We start from the raw sequence: 22,318 nt of genomic DNA, 5'->3' as shown, positions 1-22,318 counted from the left end.
GCTTCCATTGTAGTGAGATGATCTGCAGCCAGGTCTGCTGTGTATAATTCCTGTACTCTACAGTAAGAGACTAACCCACATGGGGGAAAACCGGTTCCCTGCCAGGAAATAAAATTAAACCACTTGATTATTTTGGCCGTGGATCCAAAAATCCACCAATACGCTGTCAGCTTGCCAGATTATTATTTCTGTTCTCTCACAAGTCAGGCCGAGGCTTGAGCCGACTGACAATATCAATGAAAATGCTCGGCTAATTACCAGACTTGTTATTGTGAGATGAATATCAAGAATGTGCCGAGTGTTTCCCTTTTCATTGAAAACACAACACATCACAAATTCTGTTCTATATGACGAGAACAAATGAGTAAATCTGATGTTTCCGGCTTTGGTACAGGTGATAGGTTGCTTTAGCAACGGGTCAAAGAGGAGGAGGGTTCAAATCCAACAGGCTCATGCATTTGGCAACATGTTGAGGTGAATTGGGAGGTACCTTATTAAAGCAACAGTGTGAGATATTTAGTGGCATCTAGTTATTAGGTTGCAGATAGAAAGCAACACTATGACCATCCACTCACCCATTCAGCTTCTTGCTCAACACGTTAGCCTCCTTCCTGACTCACGTTATCTCTAAAGATTGAAGTGTGCCACACGTAGTAGAAAGATGCCCTGGGGAGTTTTCTTGTAAACTAAGTTCATGTTCAAATCCAGTTTTTCTCACTAAAATCCCAAGATTCACACTGTGAATCCTTGATGCCCAGCACACATGTAGAATGTTGTTCCTCATCAAACATTTGCAATTTTGAAACGTGCATTGTTTACACACATGCTTCCAAGCTGGAAGGCTGTTTCACTGTTGTTGATCAGTGGAATAGTGTGAAACCGTCGGCATGCATCATGCACATGCATCTATGTGTACACAAGAACCCACCAAACGGGGACTCACTCTTAGAAACATTGCTCCACAGCGTTAAAGGTGATCACCTCCACGGGCTCAATGTTCACATTGACTTGTCAGCAGCTATGCATGTAACCTGATGTAACTTCCACATCTGAGTTCATTTCCTCTGAGGAACTCGACCTTCAGCAAACTGCAGCGGACATGGATACTCGTTGGTGTTAGAGTTCATTTCATTGATGTGAATAAACGTGATCATTTCGATTTTTATGCGCCTGTGCTGGTGACCATGACAGATTTACTGCATGTTTACCGTCTCTGTTGACACACTTATGCAATTCATGAAGCCAAGTGGGAGACATCGAAGCCCACAGTAAAATGTGTCTTACATGTAATCTCCACCTCGAGGCCAATATCAATCTTTTCTCTCCCAGCTGGCAGCTTATATTCATGGTAAGACAGTTGTGCAACGCACCAGAAACAACTCGTATTTATCTCGGTATATAACTCATTCATTCTACGTTCTCTTTGAGAAGCCACAACTCTGCCGAGGCCTCTATAAACATTTCTCCCCTTTCTTTGGAGAGTCTTAAATTTGAACTTTCAGACGCTTATGTGACAAATCATTACTATTGTGTTTCATGGTGTAAAGAGTTCAGGTAATCCAACCAGGGTGGGAAACCATTTACAGAACGGGACCCTCACGCTGTTTGAAAATACAGACATATAAATCACATGCTACCTGTACAGTGCACAGCTCTGCACCACCAACCCGTCTCATGTTAGCCATGTCTCAAATGAGACTCTTCCTACTCACGTTTATGCATTCATAACGAGCTGGTTTGACCAGAGAAAGGTTTTTTCTTTGATTGGGGCTAAGTTAAAGTATTCTAGCTGATGGCACGTGGTCCCAAACTTACCTTTTTCCCTGCGTGTCCTTTTAAGCCCTGGGATCAGTCACAGCAGTCGCATGCAAAAAGGTGTGAAGGGAGGAGACACAAGAGAGAGAGGAACCAGTGTTAGAGATATGGAGAGGGTTCGGGGCGTGCAGCATCCTCAGGACTAGTGATGAAAGAATATGTACGTGTGAGTTAAGGGGAAGCTAAAGGCCTCAAACTAAGTGCTGGTCGGATGCCCTGACAGTGTCTGGTGGTCTCTACTGTCAGTGAGCTACAGAGACATTTTAACCACATTATCTTATCAGCATGCAAGATGTTAAAAAGAGGGTTGAGGACTATTTGACCAATGAATGCACATGTCCTGTATGTGTTACTTTTGAATCTCAAAATCAAGGCTTTATATAACATTAAAAAAATGTAAAAAAACATCAACGACTTGTAACCTTTCAAAACAGAACATTCTTTCAACGCTTATCGTGCATTCTTCCAAAGAGACTGTCCAAATGTTGTCTACAAATACATGATTTCACTTCCTTTGAGAAGAGAAGCGTTTCACCATTACTGGCCTTTCGTTTAGAATCAGATAAACACCTGCATTGTCTTAGCCAGGTGAGAGGCCTGTGAGATGACTACCACAGTGTCATCTGAGTAAAACATACACATAATACCCAAAACTGTTGAAATATGGCATATCCAAAAGAAACTATTCAAATGAATTAAGCGGTCACCCTGTACATTACAGGCCGTCAACTGTACAGGAACGGTTGGTTGTGGTCACACTCCTGCACTGCAGCCTGGGTGGGCTGAGAGGGGTATCACACACAAGCTGTCTGATACCTGAAGAATATATTAGAGAGTCCACAACTGACAGCTGAAAGGCCCTAAAGACACATTTAGGGGGTTGGGTTACTCTGTGAATGTGAGAATATGGCAGTATCACTATGCATTCTCTAAACTATGATTGTATCCATTTCACATTGTTCTCTATCATATTACAGTCAGGCTGTGCATTAACTATTCACCCGCTCAGTTAGGCGTGACACCCTTTAGGAGAGGTTACAGAGTGGCAGGCGGGCCTCCAGCGGGGGCTCCAGACTGGTTCAGGAGAGGCTCAGTAAATGGAAGTCTAAAATAAAAATGACATTATTGCATTGCACATAGCCTAAATGTGTACGGCACTTTTGAGGAACATTACTGTCTGAGTGAAGGCCCCCCAAACCTCTGAAAAACATCCCATCCAAATACATGTTCTCATTCAAATGGTGGGCATCAAAGTACATATAGAAATAAAAAGGTGTCATCATTCTCCTATTGCTATCACTTTCAGAGGACTGCTGCGGTGGTGTTTAAGGGCGGGTCGACCGTAGATCTACTGCATTCCATAGAGCTCATATGGTGCTTATGCCATAATGCATGTACCTTTACTATAGTGCCCTTGATCCACAAACCCAAGTCACTCACCATTCTCCCAGGAATCCCCATGTTTCCTTTGTCCCCCTATTGACCAACGCACATTCAAAAGGAACAAAGGTCAATCAGAAGGTTAGACTGGAGTTAACTCCTAAAGGGACACCTTGACATTTAGACTCTGCTCGTTTTCATCACATAAATCTAACCTCATCTGATTAAATGGAATCTAATTTAAATCAAATTCCACAGTATAACGCACGTAGATATTACCGATCTCAAACATTGGTAGAATTAATACTAATATTAATACTAATACTGGGTTTGTGAAAGTTCTAATGCCATGGTATCCATTTAAGGGTTGAATCATTTGTGATAAGAGGGCTCAGTCAAGCATGCCATGCCCAAAGCTACAGACAGAGCTGTGTGCTGCATTCATGCCCAATGACCGATTCCCTTCAGGCCGCTCCAACGCTTCATAAACACTCTCCTGTCACACTATCGATAACCATAAACACAGTCATGACAAAAGCGGCAGATATTTGTTGTTGATTAGTTTCTGAACAACAAATAACGTTCATTATTACGTCTGGATATCAGCCTTTTTGAAACAATGAACACTCTACATATGTGTTTTTAAGAAATATTTGTTCTGGTTTAGCGAGACCGGTGGTTATCTTACTTTAGCATTATTAAATAACAGCTTTGAAAAACTGAGGGCAGCAAACACCTGGAGAGACAGGAATGCAACAGAAAAGAGGGTCAGCTTACGGCCAGTTTCTAGACATACTGTTGGTCTCAGACATAACCACTCAGTGAACATGGTTTTAAAACTGTATGGTCAATTTATGAGCTATTATTTGATCAGAAACCTATTTTTAGTCACCACCTGAAAGGCCTGTTTAAAGCAAAGACCAATGAGGGCTACATTCGCCCAATCAGATGTTAGAATGCTTCATGTTGATATCTGAGAACACATTCTCATACATCAATAGAGTATCCTTTCAAAATAAAACCTCCAACGTAGTTTTAGGAAACGATTGTGGTTGCCATTAAAATAAATACGCGTGTTACATAACTTGCGTTAGTATAGTACCAGAGTTAGGTCACTAAACTATAGTCAATATTGACTTGGTTCCACAGCGAGTTGAAGTCCTGTGTTTCTCATCCGACCTCCCTGAGCCTGGACATAGATTCAGCTGTTTTCGGGCCTGAAACATCAGATGCGTTGTTATCTTTGTCATTAGTGCGTGGTATATTCTTTAAGCCTTTAACTACTATCAGGCCTCATCTGGGCTCTTTGAAGTTCTGTCCAAGGTCTTGATTTATATCAAGACCTTGGGGAGAATCTGGCACCGCCAAAAATGGTTTTAATTTTAATTGGCAGCTTCACAAAGCGCCTCACGTGATTATTTGCTACGACCACAAAATACAAACTTCACCGAAGTGAACTGAAAGAGGCTTTAAAGATATCTGCTGCACTGATGCTGTACCAGCAAAGGTATGCTGTTTTTACTGTACCGACAAACACACACACTGTAATAGCAGACACGCACACACACACACACACACACACACACACAAAGACAGCTGAGCGCAGTCACACCAGCCTCTACTCCAGTAGAAGTATTGCCTGTGAGAACAACACCCATGAGACCACATTTGTCGTCATATAGTCTTACAGCGGATCAGATGAAGGCCGTTATCCAACCCGGTCTCACTCCCAGCTCTTCAAATACCGACACGAGGACCCTTTAGTACCCGTGTGACCTGCAGCAGGCTTTCAACGGACTCCAACGTGAACCCATCCACGCCACCATGAGGCGCTCTGCAACTGGTGGTCCTCTTAGTGTGGGTGGTGGACGGGTCCAACAAACACAGGACCTCACTCTGGGGACCGCTCCACATGTGTCATGTGAGCAATAAAAGGTCAGTCAAGGTAATGTCCATGATCTTTTCCTCACTTCCTGTGAAGATGGAAGATTGTTTTGAATAGACAGTATTCATCTAAGGAGATGAGAACTGACACGAGAGGGGAACCTAATGGGCCACTGAACGAGCGTCGGTATAGGAAGAGCTCCTATCAATTATGAGAGAATGATTTATGAATTGAGTAAGTAGGAATTAGAGGAATGCTGCACACTGTGCTTGGTGTCAGGTAAGAGAAGGGAGGTAACACCATGTGTTGGTGGTCCATTGTCCTCCTTGGGTTATGAAGACCTATACTTGTACATTCTGAGCTAACTAAGTGCTCCTTCGTTAGCTCAGAGCTGCTCGTGATTGAATTTCCTCCGCTCGACGGATGTAATCAATCACACATCCGAGAAGGAATCTCTTTACTCTCGGCGAAACCCAAACATGGGACGGGTCTTGGCTTGAGACCCGTGGCTTGTTTTATGGACCTGTTTCACAAGTGAGTTAGTCAGAACCTAATTGGAGGGATTGCTGGTTGTAACTGGCTTCCCAGGACAAAGGTCAGATACTAGAGGGCCACCTGTTGTCATGATGGGAACCATGTGGGTGTGACACATTGAGTGTTAGCTCGGCAGAAAGAGGAGACTGAAGGGGAAGGAGGCAGAGAGATAATACAGAAGAGAGATTGTATTAGCATTGCATTCAAGCTGGAGCAGAATTTTAATTAAAATAACCAAAAGGCTGCGACACAATCCAGCCAGCAGCTCATGGTGTTATGAATGGGTCGTGTTATGGTTTTAAAGCTACAAGCACCCAGTTCCACTGCTGTACTGACGTCTCTGAGCTTCTGAAATGAGAAGTGATCATAGAAATAATAGAGAATCAGATTGTTTGACTAATTCTCTCTTGAATGGCTCAATATATAACAAGCCTTTGATGCAGAGTTCAAGTTCAATGCAGCAAAGTTTCTTGAGAAATACATAATCCTGCCTCGATTATCTGCATACGTGAAAATATGTATTGAAGAAATATAGAAATATTATCAACCATTTCAATGCCACTGAACATTCAATTAATCACTTTTGAAGATTGAACCAAAACATTTTATAATTTATTTATACGTGTCCCCACCTCGTCCTAGCTTCGTTATGTGCTTATTGGAATTGGTAATCCAGATTTGAGGCCCACTAATCCAAACTAACATTATATGCTATGTTATTTCTTTGTTAGTTTTGCTGCAGTAATTGTGTTGCTTAATAGTTCTGTTTCGATTCATAAAAAATAACCTTTAAACCTTTAAAACTGCAAACGTAATCCGGGAGAAAATAGTATTTTAAAAGTATTTTTGAACATAAATGAGAATGCAGTTTAGTTGCATAGGAATGTAATTTGGCATGTATGCATGTATGTATGTGCATGTGCTGCCAACACATTCTCACTCCCAACTCATCAAATACTGACTCTACTGGGCTTCACAGGAAGTTAGGTTGAGACCGCAACACCACTTCCTCAAATCAATGTCAACTACGACCTTTTCCTAAAGCTCGCTCACGACTCATGTGGCGATTAACAACAAGTCACGTGACCGGCGACTCTCCTGAAATATCCACCTGTATTTTTGGTTTTGCAGCGGCCTCCTGGATGAAAGTCCATCAATCACGATCCCAGCAGCCCTGTGCTCACGTCCTGGTTGTCTGAGCGTCTAACACAGGTGTGGGCGGGTCTAAAGGGCGACCAATCATCTTTGTTTGACGAGGTCGGCTCTCATGTACGATCTGATGTGTATTATGTATATTTACCGTCCAGAAATGTGCATTCATAGATACACATGTGCTTATGTACATGTTGTTAGTTTGTGTACACTTTCCATTCCTCTTTTGCAGTTATTGCTGTCACTGTTGTGTTTATTGATCCGAACCCTTTTTGCATTTTTTGTGGTAATAAAAAATTATGTTTTTATAGTTTTATTTATATTTGCATTTAGTAAATCAAATAAAGCTACGCTACAAGCTAAGAGTCCTTGTGTGCTGTAAATCAACTAAAGGCACACACTTACATTACACAGGGACCAACGTGTAGCTATTTGTATTTATTAAAGCTAGGCTACCACGGATATGCTACGCATTTACATGACCAACTAGTTATTTTAACCCAAACCACGAGGTGTTCTTTACTAGAGCGAAGTGGTTCAAGCTGGAATTTAAACTTTCATTTCTAAAGTTTATAGGTTTGTGTTGTATCATCTTTCAAAAGGTGCATCGCCTCAATTTAAGCAATGCGGTGCAAATGTTTCCTCCAAAACAAATTCAGCAGAATACAGATGGAAAGGTTTCGGGAGATCTGCACAATGATATCGCTGATATATTATATTTCACTAAATCTGTGATGGTTAAAACTCATTCAAAAAGACAACAAGTCCTCAGTAGAGAGCCGGTGAGAGATCAATGCTGCAGTGAAAACTAATTACTCATGCAACAACACTGTAGTCAGACACAGACAGAGGTCAAAAACAGTTACCGGGAAGCCTGCTCGTCCAGGAGGACCCTGAGGAAGGGAGTGAGAGAACATTGGTACAAAAAGGAAAGAGTGAATTTACAGATGAAGCCCACAGAATGAAACATGTCTGCACGGAACCAGGCCAACATGTACAAATGAACGGGAGAGATTTGAGGAAGTTTCATTGTGAGTGACAGAACTGATGCAGTAACAACAAAGCGTTTCTTCACTTCACCACAAAGACTCATGCACAGATGGCCTTTGGGAGAAAGCCTGTTTCTGAGTTCCTGCCCCTCTTCAAACCTCCTGACTCCCTCCATGCGGATGTGACTGCACGTCAGCGTGGACGTGCAGTACAATGGCCTTCAGCGACGGCGAGGTTCAAGGAACCAGGAGAACATGGACAGAAGTCAAGCGTGTTCTGTTTTCATGGAGAGAGAGCGAGGAACACAAAGAGGAAAGGATGCAGCACTAATTGGATGGAAGGCAAAAACAGGAACTCTTGACTTTTTCCAAAAAGCTGCCGAATCTTCGCCAAAGAATAAAATGCTCTTGAGTGCTGCCATTGATAGTCCTCCATAAGTCCTCTCTTACAGGGGGAGAGGGAGAGGGAGAGGGAGAGGGAGAGAGAGAGAGGGAGAGAGAGGGAGAGGGAGAGAGAGGGAGAGGGAGAGGGATAGAGAGAGAGAGCGAGAGGGAGAGGGAGAGAGAGAGGGAGAGGGAGAGAGAGGGAGAGGGAGAGGGAGGGAGGGAGAGGGAGAGGGAGAGGGAGAGGGAGAGGGAGAGGGAGAGGGAGAGGGAGAGGGAGAGAGAGAGAGGGAGAGAGAGGGAGAGGGAGAGAGAGGGAGAGGGAGAGAGAGGGAGAGGGAGAGGGAGAGGGAGAGGGAGAGAGAGAGGGAGAGGGAGAGGGAGAGGGAGAGGGAGAGGGAGAGGGAGAGGGAGAGGGAGAGAGAGAGAGGGAGAGGGAGAGAGAGAGGGAGAGGGAGAGAGAGGGAGAGGGAGAGGGAGAGGGAGAGGGAGAGAGAGGGAGAGGGAGAGGGAGAGGGAGAGGGAGAGGGAGAGAGAGAGAGAGAGAGGGAGAGAGAGGGAGAGGGAGAGGGAGAGGGAGAGGGAGAGGGAGAGGGAGAGAGAGAGAGGGAGAGGGAGAGAGAGAGGGAGAGGGAGAGAGAGCGAGAGGGAGAGGGAGAGGGAGAGGGAGAGGGAGAGAGAGGGAGAGGGAGAGAGAGGGAGAGGGAGAGGAGAGAGAGAGAGAGGGAGAGGGAGAGAGAGAGGGAGAGAGAGAGAGGGAGAGGGAGAGGGAGAGAGAGGGAGAGGGAGAGGGAGAGAGAGAGAGACAGAGAGACAGAGACAGAGAGACACAGACAGGTGAGAGAAGGAGTGAGAGAGAAATCAGTTGAAGACATTCACAGGTGGTCGACCCAGCGGAGCGACCGCTTGTGGTCTCTTCTCTCACGACGCGCAGGCTGTGATTCGGTCATTTTGTCTCACTATATATATAAAGTATGAATCTATAGAGTATAAACTAAGCTGTAATAAAGAGAGAGAGAGAGTATTTGCTAGATACAAGTCTTATGTTTTATGTGCTGCATGTGGCTGCTTCATGCCTCAAACGATCATACCCCCCCCCCCCCCAGGACTATTTATCTGTGTTATGTTTATGTATTTTTTTAATTGTGCAAAAAAATCAACGATAAACTAAATGATAGCCGCGTCGTGTGTGAACATGCGTTCAGAGCCGAAGCTCAGTGTCACATGTTATATTAACTGTTACTGCTAATATTCACTCTCCCTATTCCATAAATGTTTGTTCATATCTCATTGGGTTCCGTGTCTGCGTATTAACTCGTTTCAAAGGCCTGTAGTGTCAGGTGTGACTGTGGCCGGGGGGCAAATGGGTTACATGGCTCACGGGTCAGGTCGGAGGGCCCCAGGGAGGTCAGGGCCGGACACGCGCTTGTGGGTGAATAGTAGAGAAACGGTAGCTTTGTTGTACAAATTGAGGATAGCTTCTCTCTGTATATATTTTTTAAACAATGTAACTAACAGCCAATCCCTTTAAACTCAATATTAGACCCAATTTAGTGGCCAGTGGGGGACGTCGGGGGAAAGAAAGCTGCCACAGCGGTGGTGGCATTATGGATTTATGAACCGAAACCACAGTTTTATAGCTTTTGGTAAGGTCTCATCCATGTGATAGAAACGTATTTGCACTTCAGTGTTGAGGGGTTCTGGGTCAGTGTGACTGGAAGAGCATGATGTCCACTAAAGTCAGATGGCAGTGCATGAAGGTGCATGGCCAGGTGCTGAGTGTGAACACGCTGTATGGAAGTGCCTGCCCGTTAGCTACTGGGTCTCCACGGGCCGTCTGCGGGGGGCAAAGGTCACCCATTGCCGGAAGGAACCCTTCACTTGAATTACACAGTAACCCTCCAACATGTGGCTCCCATTTGGCAAAGTGCTGCTGAATGAATGGGAAGGCGGGGAGGGGGTGGTCGGAGAGGGGTTTATTTGGCCGTGGTTCGTGGCACGTATGGTCCCCTGGGTACTCCTCTGTTCAATAAGAAGGATGTATGGAAAAGAGGTTTGATTTACTCCATTATTATTGCTATTATTTTACAGAGAAGCTGACTTTGGTGTAATCCTCCAACTGAATAATATTAATTTGTTCTTTTCTATTTTCTATTGGGAAGTCTGTAACTTCGGACACATAGAAAATCAATTGATTTTCTATGTGTCCGAAGTTACAGACTTCTTTGTGTTCATTAGTGAAGATTATCGTGCTGATCAAATATGCGAGTATCATAAACCTTTGTTTGCCACAGTTTATCTTCTGTAATAATCCCAGACCCAATGGAAAAATCCCATCAGCTTTTTGTGGAAGGAACCAGTGAGACGCTAACGTCTGGGTTGGCCTCCAGAAATCCATCCTCCCTGCAGCTCTCGCCTGTAAAAGCCTAAAGCGGGGCCACGACCTTCACGCAACTGTAGCATTCTGGAGCCTGATCAATGTAGAGGTGTTTGGCACATTGTATTTCAAGACTTAAGAGACGATGTGGAATCCGAGGAGTTTGAAAGGCTCAGAACCCGTGGAGATGGAAGTGTAGTGGGAGTGGAAACTGTCTGACCTCATGCCCCTTAAAACTTCCTCAGTAGGAGCTATCAATCAAATGTTCCTATGGAGGGATATTTGGCCGAGGAGATTTTCAAACTGACGGCGGTACAAAAAGTCAAACTCATAGCGGCCAGATGTTGGGAAACGTTGTGCCATGGAGGCACGGGAGTCCGGAGGTTTTCTTTTCAACCAAAGGCTGGATTTCATGAATAAGATGGGATCCACTTATCCTGTGCGTGCAGAGTAGCATGAAGCCCATTCCAGCTCTCAGTGGGCGAGAGGCAGTCGGGGGACTCTGTCACTCGACTGGCCGATGATTCAGTCAGGTTCACACATGCAGGCCCTGATTTCCAGGGATAGCCACAGAGACAGGGGGGGGGGCAGTAGACCCCGCCCACAGAAAACCGCAGCAGGCCGTGAAGGTCACAGCGCTAACGCCTGCAAGCCACCACTCACTGAACACTAGTAGAGCCAGCTACCTCAAATGTTCAGTCACACAGTGAATATTCAAAGGTGATTTGTAAAAATCGGTGGACAATTTGAAGCATAGAGAATATAAAACATATACAAAACAAAGCATTTGCTTCATGACAGAATAGTATAAGTATACTCTGAATTAATGAATCAATTCTAATGAGCCATATAATAAAGCACTGCACATTATCACTGCATCCACACAAGGCAACATATTGGGAACAGGTATGTTGAGGGCACCTTACAGTTTATCCACTTCACACCAAAGTCACTTTACCACAAACAGGTCACACACGGCGTCTGGTCTACTTACTGGAGGTCCTGTAAGACAGAGAGAGAGAGAGAGAGAGAGAGAGAGAGAGAGAGAGAGAGAGAGAGAGAGAGAGAGAGAGAGAGAGAGAGAGAGAGAGAGAAGGCTTTTAGATTCATACAACATAGATTATGTACAGACAGTCTGAATACGTCAAATGCCATTCTCATGATTGGTTCATAGTGTATTAAATGCTGGGAACAGGGCCAAATTCATCTGTGGGCCCCCTCTCTGCCTGTAACGCCTCGTTTCGTGTCCATGATTCTTTATAGTATAGGAGTGTGCCCCCTACTGGTCAACAAGGAAAAACATATCTCTGCCGATGGATAGAAATGCTACCGCAGATATGGGAGATTTTGTCAGTTTTTTGTTGTCCCATTCACGCATTGCATTCATCAATCAGTTTTAAATTCTCTAAATAGCATAAATGGTACTTCTTGAGCAACAAAAAAGTTCAGGCCAACACAGCGATGATCACGAGGTATGAACGGACCTACGATCATCCTGCATACATACACAGAGCTATGTGGAAACAAGGAGGAAGGCTCTGGGGCCGCGGGCAAGTTACATTCTCTGTCTTTTTGGTTCATTTCTAACTCATGTCTTTTATCTGTATCTTCAAATAAGAACAAGGCACTAGGAAGTATTAGCATACACAGCCTGGCTGGGCCATATTTTAAAAGACGTGTCTTCAATCATCTAGACATAAACCACAGTATCCATTTTTAAAATGTAGGGGTCTCGATCACCACGCCTCTGAAAAGCTCCATGTTTGGTCCCCTGGCCACAGGGAAACCTGAAAACCTTGTCCTGGGATTGATGGGAGTGAAGAGAGATCAAGGGAGATGCCACACAAGAGCAGAATCGATTCCACAGAGTCTCGTACCAAATTAAGTCACTATGACACATAGTTGGCCCAAGAAGTATAACTTTGGTGGAGCCCTTCAATTATGTGAAATCCTCTCTATTAAAGACTCAATGGTCATGTTGGTTGGTTTTATTAGCATCCACAGACCGTATCAAAAACTCTGCCCTGTTTATTTCAGACAGGGACAGAATAGACCTTCCCTTTGACCTTATCATGAGCACATTGAAGTCATCGGACAGAACCAATTACTGCTGAATCCAGACAAGGGCCACAAAAGATGCTTTACGTCAATCACAGCAAGGTGGGGAAAATGACTAATGCCCAATCTGCCCTGTGAAAGGTCGAATCAAATCCCCCGCTTGATCTTCTGAGCAGGGTTATTATGTGCGCTCCTCAGCCTGGTCCATCCCAGTTGTACACTTCATACTCGAATAAGAGGAAACGAGACAGTTAAGGGGAGGAAGGAGTCCTATAAACAACTCAAATAGGTCAGAAAAACAATGAAGTAGGAGTTGTAATGCCAAAGGATGTCATGAATGTTACTTTAATGTCCCCAACCCGAGGAAAGGACAAGGTTTTAGGAGAGGCTCAGCGTGGATTTAATTTCATAAAACTGACCAGAGGAAGTGGAGGACATTGGTTTACTCCTCAAGTCCCCAAGGATTGGTTTGATTTGAGCAGAAATATTATGGGAGTAACTCGTGTGGTTCTTGTAGGGCCGTTCTCATCAGAAAGATCCGGGGGCAAAATGTCAGCGCAAAAGTGCTTTCCAGTTAAGTCCTGTTTATTAAGTCATCTCCTGCTGGTTTTAACTTTAACGTGACAGAATCCAACACTCATGTGATCTATTTCATTGTTAATGGATGCAGTCGTCACAACCTCAGCCTTTACCTGACCAGATAGTAGAATGGTCTTCTAACTTGTATACATGTTTTAAGCATTTAGTCTCTTTCACCTTTCATCATTGACTGCTCCCATTGGCCAATGCATGTCTAATCTGAACTTCAACTGTATTACCTCATTAAATGCACTTAGAGGGTGAGGGACTATACCTTTCATCTAATCTTGGTACACGATATGAGCACCCACAGTCGTATCATTCAAGGTCTCTGTAATGAGACGGGATCTGCTTTATTCCGTTTCAGTTACAGCCAGCAGTCGCCATCCACTCCCTAAAGGTAAGCTTAGACCTTCTTTGAATGCAACAGTGGGGAAAGTAAACATGGAAGCAACATTCCTGTTGCATTCTGGGCCTGCCATCACATCCTGTTGGCTCGGATCGCTCACCCAAGGGACATACTGCAGAGCACCTTGATCCAAAGGCACTTTGGAGGGCCTGGTGGGGGAAGGGGGTTCAAATATAGCGCATAAAGCGGCGCCTGGAGCAGAGCCGCTGAAGCAACAGCTCAACATGCAGCAGGCAGCGGGCACGACATGAAACAAACGTCACACTCATAAACACACACGCACACACTAAAAGGGATTTTGCTTGACTGCATTGATGCCATTGCTGTCAAACCATTGCAGGCACCTGTTGTTTCTGCTTGTGTAACAGCACTCGTTAGACGTGGCCGGAAATGGAGATCTAATATTGGACGCCGACATGCGAAGACATGGGCGTTCCCTTTTCCTCTCCTATTGGAGGCAGTCCTCTACTTCACACTAACTTGTGCAGCTTTCAAAGCAATTATGCAACCTGGGACGCAGTCGAGGACTTTGCTATAATAACAATGAGTATGCTCAACATTTAGTACTGGAGTACTCATCTCTGCATCGGCACCATTGTTACGACCCCTTTATAGTCAGAAGAGTACACTGTCTCAAGATGGCAGCCCACCTGCCCACCACACCGATCTCTGTCCCACATGGTCCCGGAATAACCTGTGGAATTTCAGTTCTGAAAATATCCAGATCCGAACCCACCGCAGCCTCCTCGTTGACCCCTGCTCTCCGGTTGTCCTTGTAAACACAACGCAGCAGCCGGTGCAAATGTTTTGGGTGCCAGACTTCCATTCTGGTGAGCGCCAGAGACAGATTTAAGAAAGGACCGTGTGTCGATGTAAATATAATATAATATATAAATACTGGAAGACGATTGAAAGATCGGACACTTGAAAGCAGATAGGAACATCCTGCGATGGTCCACAGGGGGGCATCCCAACGACTTGCTTCAAAGTCATGTACAACAACAACAACAACAACAACAACAACAACTGTATGATACAGTATGGTTAATGGTCATGGTTTGCTAATGACCCGGCCCGTATAGCTGGGCCCGCCACGTGGAAGGGGGGCACAAGAGAACCAGAACCAGGACTGTGTGGGACTGACCCTGCTGCAGTAAAATGAGAGGTATTCTAGGGAATCTGGTGCTCAGAAACACTGCCACACAAAATGAAAGTTTTTACAAACAACAACAAAAAACTATTATGTATGAATGCATTTTTATTTCAATATTTGCTTTGGCAAAAAAAATGGTGTCCCTTGTAGTTTTAATGAAGAATTAGAAGCTTCTTAGAGCTTGAGTTAGGGAGTTACAGATCATAGATCATAATTCCATAATTGCCCAACACTCATTTGGACTGAATGGAGCTTGGAGGCATCATAATGCATCCTCAACCTTAATGTTAAGCTAAGATGTTAGCTCAGAAACTACTTTTGTCATTTCTATTTAGTGCGATTTTTCAAACAAATCCAACAGCGTGGACCAATAAGTAGCCTGAAGTATTGTGCAGGTGGTGTGAGGTGAGTTAGAAGGTCCTCTAAGGTCCTCTTTGAGGTCAAAGGTCTCACTTAGACCTACAGTGACAGGCCTGTCAGCAGAGTCACTCACCATTAGTCACTTGAATCGTTCAAATTTGCAGATATTTTTTGTCAAGGAAATGACTGGACTGTAAATTGACTCTCACACTTGAAGGGTTGGAGTGGATTTACAGAGGGGTGTGTCTATCAGAGGGGTGTGTCTATCAGAGGGGTGTGTCTGAGGGGTGTGTCTATCAGACGGGTGTGTCTATCAGAGGGGTGTGTCTGAGGGGTGTGTCTATCAGAGGGGTGTGTCTATCAGAGGGGTGTGTCTGAGGGGTGTGTCTATCAGAGGGTCTATCAGAGGGAAACACTAAATGAACTAATGGGGAGGAGAAACACATCCACATCTTACTGACAGCTGGACAAATCTTTCTTTTTGAATGTCATGCTTTATGCAAACACACACACACACACACATACACACACACACACACACACACACACACACACACACACACACACACACACACACACACACACACACATTACATTGACATTAATTTCTTAACCCTAACCATAACCATAACCACTACCAGCCTAATCCTAACCCTAACCCTAACCAAACGCAACCTAACCAACCTTTAATCTTAATCTAATCATAATCCTTACTGCCCTAATCTTGACCTAATCCTAACCTATTCACCCATTGTTTTTTGTCCTGACGTTTGGAAGCCTCAAATTCTGCGTTATGGCCAATAAAAGGAAGTAACCATATTTGGACTGCTGAGAAGTGACGTAAGGACGTCGTATATGTCTCTGCAAGCAGCTGCAACCTGTCAATCATCTTGTTGCCCCGCCCTAAAGCATTTACCATTTACTTATGTTTAAATAAATCTAGAGAGAAATTTCTCATAGACTTTTTTTGCAACCAGAGGAGTCGCCCCCTGGTGGTCAGTAGAGAGAATGCAGCTTTAACACATGAAGCATATACTTCTATACAACCAGAGGAGTCGCCCCCTGGTGGTCAGGAGAGAGAATGCAGCTTTAACACATGAAGCATAGACTTCTATACAACCAGAGGAGTCGCCCCCTGGTGGTCAGGAGAGAGAATGCAGCTTTAACACATGAAGCATAGACTTCTATACAACCAGAGGAGTCGCCCCCTGGTGGTCAGTAGAGAGAATGCAGCTTTAACACATGAAGCATATACTTCTATACAACCAGAGGAGTCGCCCCCTGGTGGTCAGGAGAGAGAATGCAGCTTTAACACATGAAGCATAGACTTCTATACAACCAGAGGAGTCGCCCCCTGGTGGTCAGTAGAGAGAATGCAGCTTTAACACATGAAGCATAGACTTCTATACAACCAGAGGAGTCGCCCCCTGGTGGTCAGGAGAGAGAATGCGAGTTTAAGAGACTTTCGCATTTGGCTTCACTCTTCAGAACCGGAGTTTGCTGCCTGGTCCTAACCCTAACCTATCCAGCCTAACCTAACCTAACCGTAACCTAATCCTCACGTTACCTTACCTTACCTTCAACCAAGTCTATAACCATAAAATGGTATGATTTAGGTTATTATTATTAGACCTTATAACACGTCCATATTGGGTTCGCAGCCCTCCACAAAAAAGAAAGAAAAAGTGAATCAAACACCATTTCGTCTGTTCATGTCCAGCCTTTACCGTGAAAAGAGAGGCTCAGTTAAGAGAAGAAATGTCCCGAGCAGCAGAGTTAGGACAAAGGCTCCCATTCTTCCTCCTCATCCTTTGCTCATTACGTATATAGAAGACAGCTCAGCCATTCCCACGGAGCACTTATAGCTTTGTTGCCTCGTAAAACACAAAGTCGTAGTTTTAAAAGCTGCCTGTGATTTCTTTGGCTTCAACTTGATGTCTTGCTATGAAAAAATGTCAAATGTGAAGAAAAAGGGATTATGAAAAGATGGACAGCGGATGAACCTGCACGACCAGTGAAACCTCCTGCATGTCATTAACTGTGAAGAGGGAGGTTCATGGTCAGGAGTGTTGCATCTATAACCTCTTTACGACACGTTCAGAGCCCAGCCAACATGCTGTAGGGTGGGGAACAACACGTCGCTGATGACATCTCCATGTGCAGACTGTAAAAGCACCGTTCTGCAGGATATCTGATGCATTAAGTCAATTAGAGGCCAGATAACCTGCCCTGTTTTATACAAACAACCTCTAATTCCATCAAACTCTCCGCAGCTGTTTCATCTCATTCCTGTCAATCCATGAATGGGAAATACGTGTGCGTGTTTGTTTTGCTGCGCATGCCAAATCATTTCGTAGAAAGTCTGGAATATTTTCCAACAGGCATTACACCAAAAAAACTAAAAAAGCTAAACCTGGAATTAAATAATTATACCGCAGCTCCTCCAGCGGATCACAAATGGCATTGTGTCTCTGCCAGGAGAGCTGCTATTAACCTGACTCAACAATTATTCTCTGAAATTGCTCTCAGGAGGAGGAAAACACATAAAAACGGTCCAGCGCTGGACAGAAGACAAGCGTCCTCATGCCGTTCACGGCCACGAGGACGACCAATCAAATCGGAGCAACCAGATGTTTCTCGTGAACTACTGTCAGGATTTACTGCCAATTTGAGAAAGTATTTAAAGAAATGTTTATTTCATTAAAATTACCAACTGCAGCATCAAGTGGTCATAAAAAGGGCTAAAACGCTCTGCAGAGCTCAGTGAGCTGCAGAATGGGGGACAATTCTTCTTTTCACGCTACACATATATTCATTCATCTGTATGAAAATATTGATTAGTTCTGCTTTAAATGAAACCCATAATTTAAGCAAAGTCCAACAGCAGGCTCTGTGGTTTAGCCAGTTTGAGTGATGAAATACATAGTATATTTACTTTATATATATATATATATATGTGTCCTCTAAATCATGGACAGCATTAGTTTCATGTTCTCATAAAATAAACACTTCACTTAGAGCTTGGGGAGGTAAAGCCCGGGGTCCATAATTAGGACATTAGGCTGAACATCAGAGCCCCAGGATACAAGGTCACATTTCCTCGACCCGCTAATTCATCTCCGCACTAGAAACGCACAGTCAGCGCCTTTCTGCAAGCGGCCAGAGCCTTTAATGAGCTCCTTTTCATTGACCTAATGGTGGGGTTGCATTCAGGCGCACTGAGGGTTTGAACACGGTGATCTGCTGTTAGGCCTCGGGGCCAGGAATTAAGTAAGATCTGTGAAGGGAGGAGAAAAGCTTGACTCTTCCAAGTGGAGTGAGGTCTTTAGGTCCGCTGGTTTCCAGCAAAGCAGAGAGGGGAAAATACGAGATGCCGGCGGATGAATGAGAGCGAGGAATAAGCAAAAAGAGGAAGACCGTAAGACGTCAGAGACAGACTCTCTTTAAATAGTGAGTGATGATGTGGGAGAAAATTCAGAGTGGAAAAAAGAAGAAGATCAGAACAGAGGCACCGGAACAAGACTTCTTCTCAGCGGCTTTGGCTCCGATGCACCCGCCTCCCACACTGTAACCCAAGAGGGGCGCGTTGCATTGAAATAACCTGCGTCAGGCCACGGGCCCGTCATGAAAACCCATATGTCATCCAGCTCCATGTCACCAGCCTGAAGGAAGACGGAGGAGTGTGTGGAAACGGGGATTGCAGTCGCAACTCATCTGCTTTGAGTTGGAAACGACTGATTCACAGTGCGTCTGGGAGCTGTGGGCGGGGCCGAGGTGGGACAGGAAGTGAACAGCTCTCTGGGTGGAGAGGCTTTAGCAGGCAGGAGTTGGGCCAAAAGGAAGTTCCACTAAAGAGACGGCGATCTCAGGCCATTCAAACGTAAACAGACTCGACAGAGTCGGGGGAAATGATGCCAAGTGTCTGTCTTCATTTTCTATTGTCTGCTAAAGATTAATATGTTTGGATTATTTGTAATGTGTTCCTCTCTGAATGGATAAAGCAGCCTCCGCCTGATGTTTCAATGACTCCTTTCACTCCACAGAAAGAGCCAAAGTTTGATAAACATAAACTGTCTGACATCTCCTCTTAGTCTCATGTGTTCATATTCGATCAGCGCTGCCTCGTCTCTCCATACTTATGAACTGAGAGTCCTTCGCTCTGATTGGTTGCTTTGCTTCAGGTGTGGTGGAGTCCCAGTGGTCCTTGTGTTAAAGGGGGGGGGGGGCATCCCAGTGGTCCTTGTGTTAACAAAGGAACAAACAGGGGGAAGCATCCACCAATCACTGACAGTTACACGTTATCCTATGAAGTATGACGTCATCGTGCCCCTCACGTACACGACACGGTGACCTGACCGGGGTCCAACAATATTCTCCATTACGTGCCCTAAACCTATTGTCCAATAAGTCATATATTTCCAGACTTCCACTGCCCTTAAGTCCTTTCCAGGTCATGACAACATTATTCTCAGTCATCTATTGGTCTAATGTGAGCGGTATCCAGGCGCCCCCCAACCCCCCTCCACCTGACCCTCAGCACATTACTCAGCAAAGGTTAAAACAACAAATCCACAGAAGAGTGTTTTATTGTTTTATGGATGTGTTAAGACAACAGCGTGCACTTTAATGCTCAATGTGCACGTTTGTTCTTCATTGAGACCTTTTTGAGACTTTATGCTCTTTTATTCTTTTCACAACCTGATGAATGAAATGATGGAAATCACATCAACGAGTAGCAATGAGATGTATTATATCACCATCATGGCGAGCCCTTTGTAGTTCCACTTTATACAACCTGGATCTTATTTTCATAGTTAGGCTATCGTTCCAATTATGAACATGACTGCTTGTGAAAGAACACGTAGTTATGATGTGAGCGGTATCCAGTTAGAGATAACTGGAACCCCAAACTATCCATCACAGTTTACAGATCAACTTCTCTTTACCTTCGATCATATCCCAACCTCCATAGTTTACACTCAAATAAAATGCATCAGAGGTTCTCTACCTTTTGCATCTTTTCTCTGGTTTTGTTTTGACCTTTATTGGCGACATTGAGCGTCTGGATGCATAATTCATAAGCGCTTCTGTCACTGGGGTGCAGGATCTGGTTTATTGACCATACACAATAGATTTCAATGCACCGCCAACACATTTAGAGTCACAAGCTGCGAGAATTTGTACCAGCCAACATTGTACACTTGTGATTTAATTCCTCAGTGTTATTCATGGCTGTTCCACTGACATGCGTCATACTTTTCTGAGAAATGACATTTATATGACAACGAGTTGCTCTGCTGACACCCTGCAGTCTGAAGACAACCAAAAGCAACTGGTTTGATTTACTCCGGCTCCCCCGTGTGCGCTCTGTCATCTCAGGGTCGTGAGAGTCCAATACCTTTGTCACAATATCTCTCCCTGATGACCGGCGGGGCTGGAACCTCCGTACCCCGGGTGACTTCATAAGCTAGGCTTTGGCCAAGTTTAAGAATGAGGTGCTGTGAGGATTTAAAGAGGTGATTCATTCTTAAATAGAGTTTCCAGGCAGGAGAAATGGTAGCCGCCACACTACGCTATGCGAGCTATTAAAACAGAAGCTCAGACTGAGAGAGAGGGAGAGAGAGATTGCTGAAATAAATGGCGGTGGAGTGGATGCGTTTACCATGTGTGCAGGAGGTTCACGCTGCACACTGCTCTCCGTGTTAAACCGGAGGGGCTCTCTCCCACCGCTCAGGCCTGTTAGGGTAATATCAAAAGCAGAACCACCAACATAAACATCACGGGGCTTACGTACGAGAGGCGGCCAAGGGGGTCTGGATCTGATCGGGTTGACCCAAACTGAGGAGGAGGAAGTGAAGGGAAAACAAAGAAACTGTCCAAGGAAAGAAATCCCCAAATGAGTTGAGCATTTCTGGATGGTATGATGAATGGAAAAAAAATAGATTTAGGCCTGAATATATAAACTGAGAGGAAACGGGAGGCCCGGGCACCTCACCAAGCATTTATTAATATCTGGCCACTAATGCACAGCCGAGTTCTTGAAGTGTTTCTGTGCCACCACCAAGCTGAAAGATGAGATTAAAGCATCTTTTGCCCTTTTGCAGTCTGATGGTGGGACAACACCCCCTCCCCACCCTCGACCCACTATCTGGTTCCTCCCCACCCTCGACCCACTATCTGGTTCCTCCCCACCCTCGACCCACTATCTGGTTCCTCCCCACCCTCTACCCACTATCTGGTTCCTCCCCACCCTCGACCCGCTATCTGGTTCCTCCCCACCCTCGACCCGCTATCTGGTTTCTCCCCACCCTCGACCCACTATCTGGTTTCTCCCCACCCTCGACCCACTATCTGGTTCCTCCTCCCCCTCTACCCACTATCTGGTTCCTCCTCACCCTCTACCCACTATCTGGTTCCTCCTCACCCTCTACCCACTATCTGGTTCCTCCTCACACCTCTACCCACTATCTGGTTCCTCTACCCACTACCCACTATCTGGTTCCTCCTCACACCTCTACCCACTATCTGGTTCCTCTACCCACTATCTGGTTCCTCTACCCACTACCCACTATCTGATTCCTCCTCACACCTCTACCCACTATCTGATTCCTCTACCCACTATCTGGTTCCTCTACCCACTATCTGGTTCCTCTACCCACTATCTGATTTCTCTACCCACTATCTGGTTCCTCTACCCACTATCTGATTTCTCTACCCACTATCTGGTTCCTTCTCACCCTCGACCCACTATCTGGTTCCTCTACCCACTATCTGGTTCCTCCTCACCCTCGACCCACTATCTGGTTCCTCCTCACCCATCTAGTTTATATCCAAACACTTTTATTGAGAAACAAAAGTGTTTGTGTATATTAAGTCTGAGCTGAATTAAATATTAAACTGCAGCTGAATTTACAAATGTCTTTGCATCAGATAGTGGAACATGTATCTAGACATCCATCCAACCCTTAACTAAGACCTAAATATGTGTCCTATTATGATAAAGTAAATAAATAGCATTTAAGGCCACGTATTGTTCAGGGTAATGAAGCCACTGAAAGAGTCTTTTTGGCCACAGGAAGTAAAGCTGTGGTTCTCTTTCACACTTGGATAAGACGCTCTGATACCTTCTTGATAGTTTGGTTGAGCAGTAGAAACTCCAGCCCTCCATAGCTGAGAAACAGCCTCCAGCATCATACTCATGCTACTGCTGTTTGTCACTAGCTGGTCCTCTTGAATGTCATGT

The 22,318-nt window shown here is 44.8% G+C and overlaps 1 protein-coding gene across 1 annotated transcript in view; it reads right to left on the bottom strand.

Moving 5' to 3' along the window:
* The window catches only part of col13a1 (collagen, type XIII, alpha 1), a 102,227-nt gene that overhangs the window by 44,833 nt on the left and 35,076 nt on the right, over window positions 1-22,318 (bottom strand). Inside the window, exons 3-6 of the mRNA XM_034552319.1 lie at window positions 11,511-11,518; window positions 7,633-7,659; window positions 3,256-3,291; window positions 1,816-1,842 (exon numbers count right to left, since the gene is read on the bottom strand). Coding sequence (XP_034408210.1) covers window positions 1,816-1,842; window positions 3,256-3,291; window positions 7,633-7,659; window positions 11,511-11,518 — 98 coding nt within the window. The remainder of the gene's footprint in view (window positions 1-1,815; window positions 1,843-3,255; window positions 3,292-7,632; window positions 7,660-11,510; window positions 11,519-22,318) is intronic.

This window comes from Cyclopterus lumpus, chromosome 15, assembly GCF_009769545.1.
Source record: "Cyclopterus lumpus isolate fCycLum1 chromosome 15, fCycLum1.pri, whole genome shotgun sequence".
In the NCBI taxonomy this organism is placed as follows: domain Eukaryota; kingdom Metazoa; phylum Chordata; class Actinopteri; order Perciformes; family Cyclopteridae; genus Cyclopterus; species Cyclopterus lumpus.
Note: the sequence above shows the minus strand (reverse complement) of the source record. Positions and strands in the feature narration are given on the sequence as shown.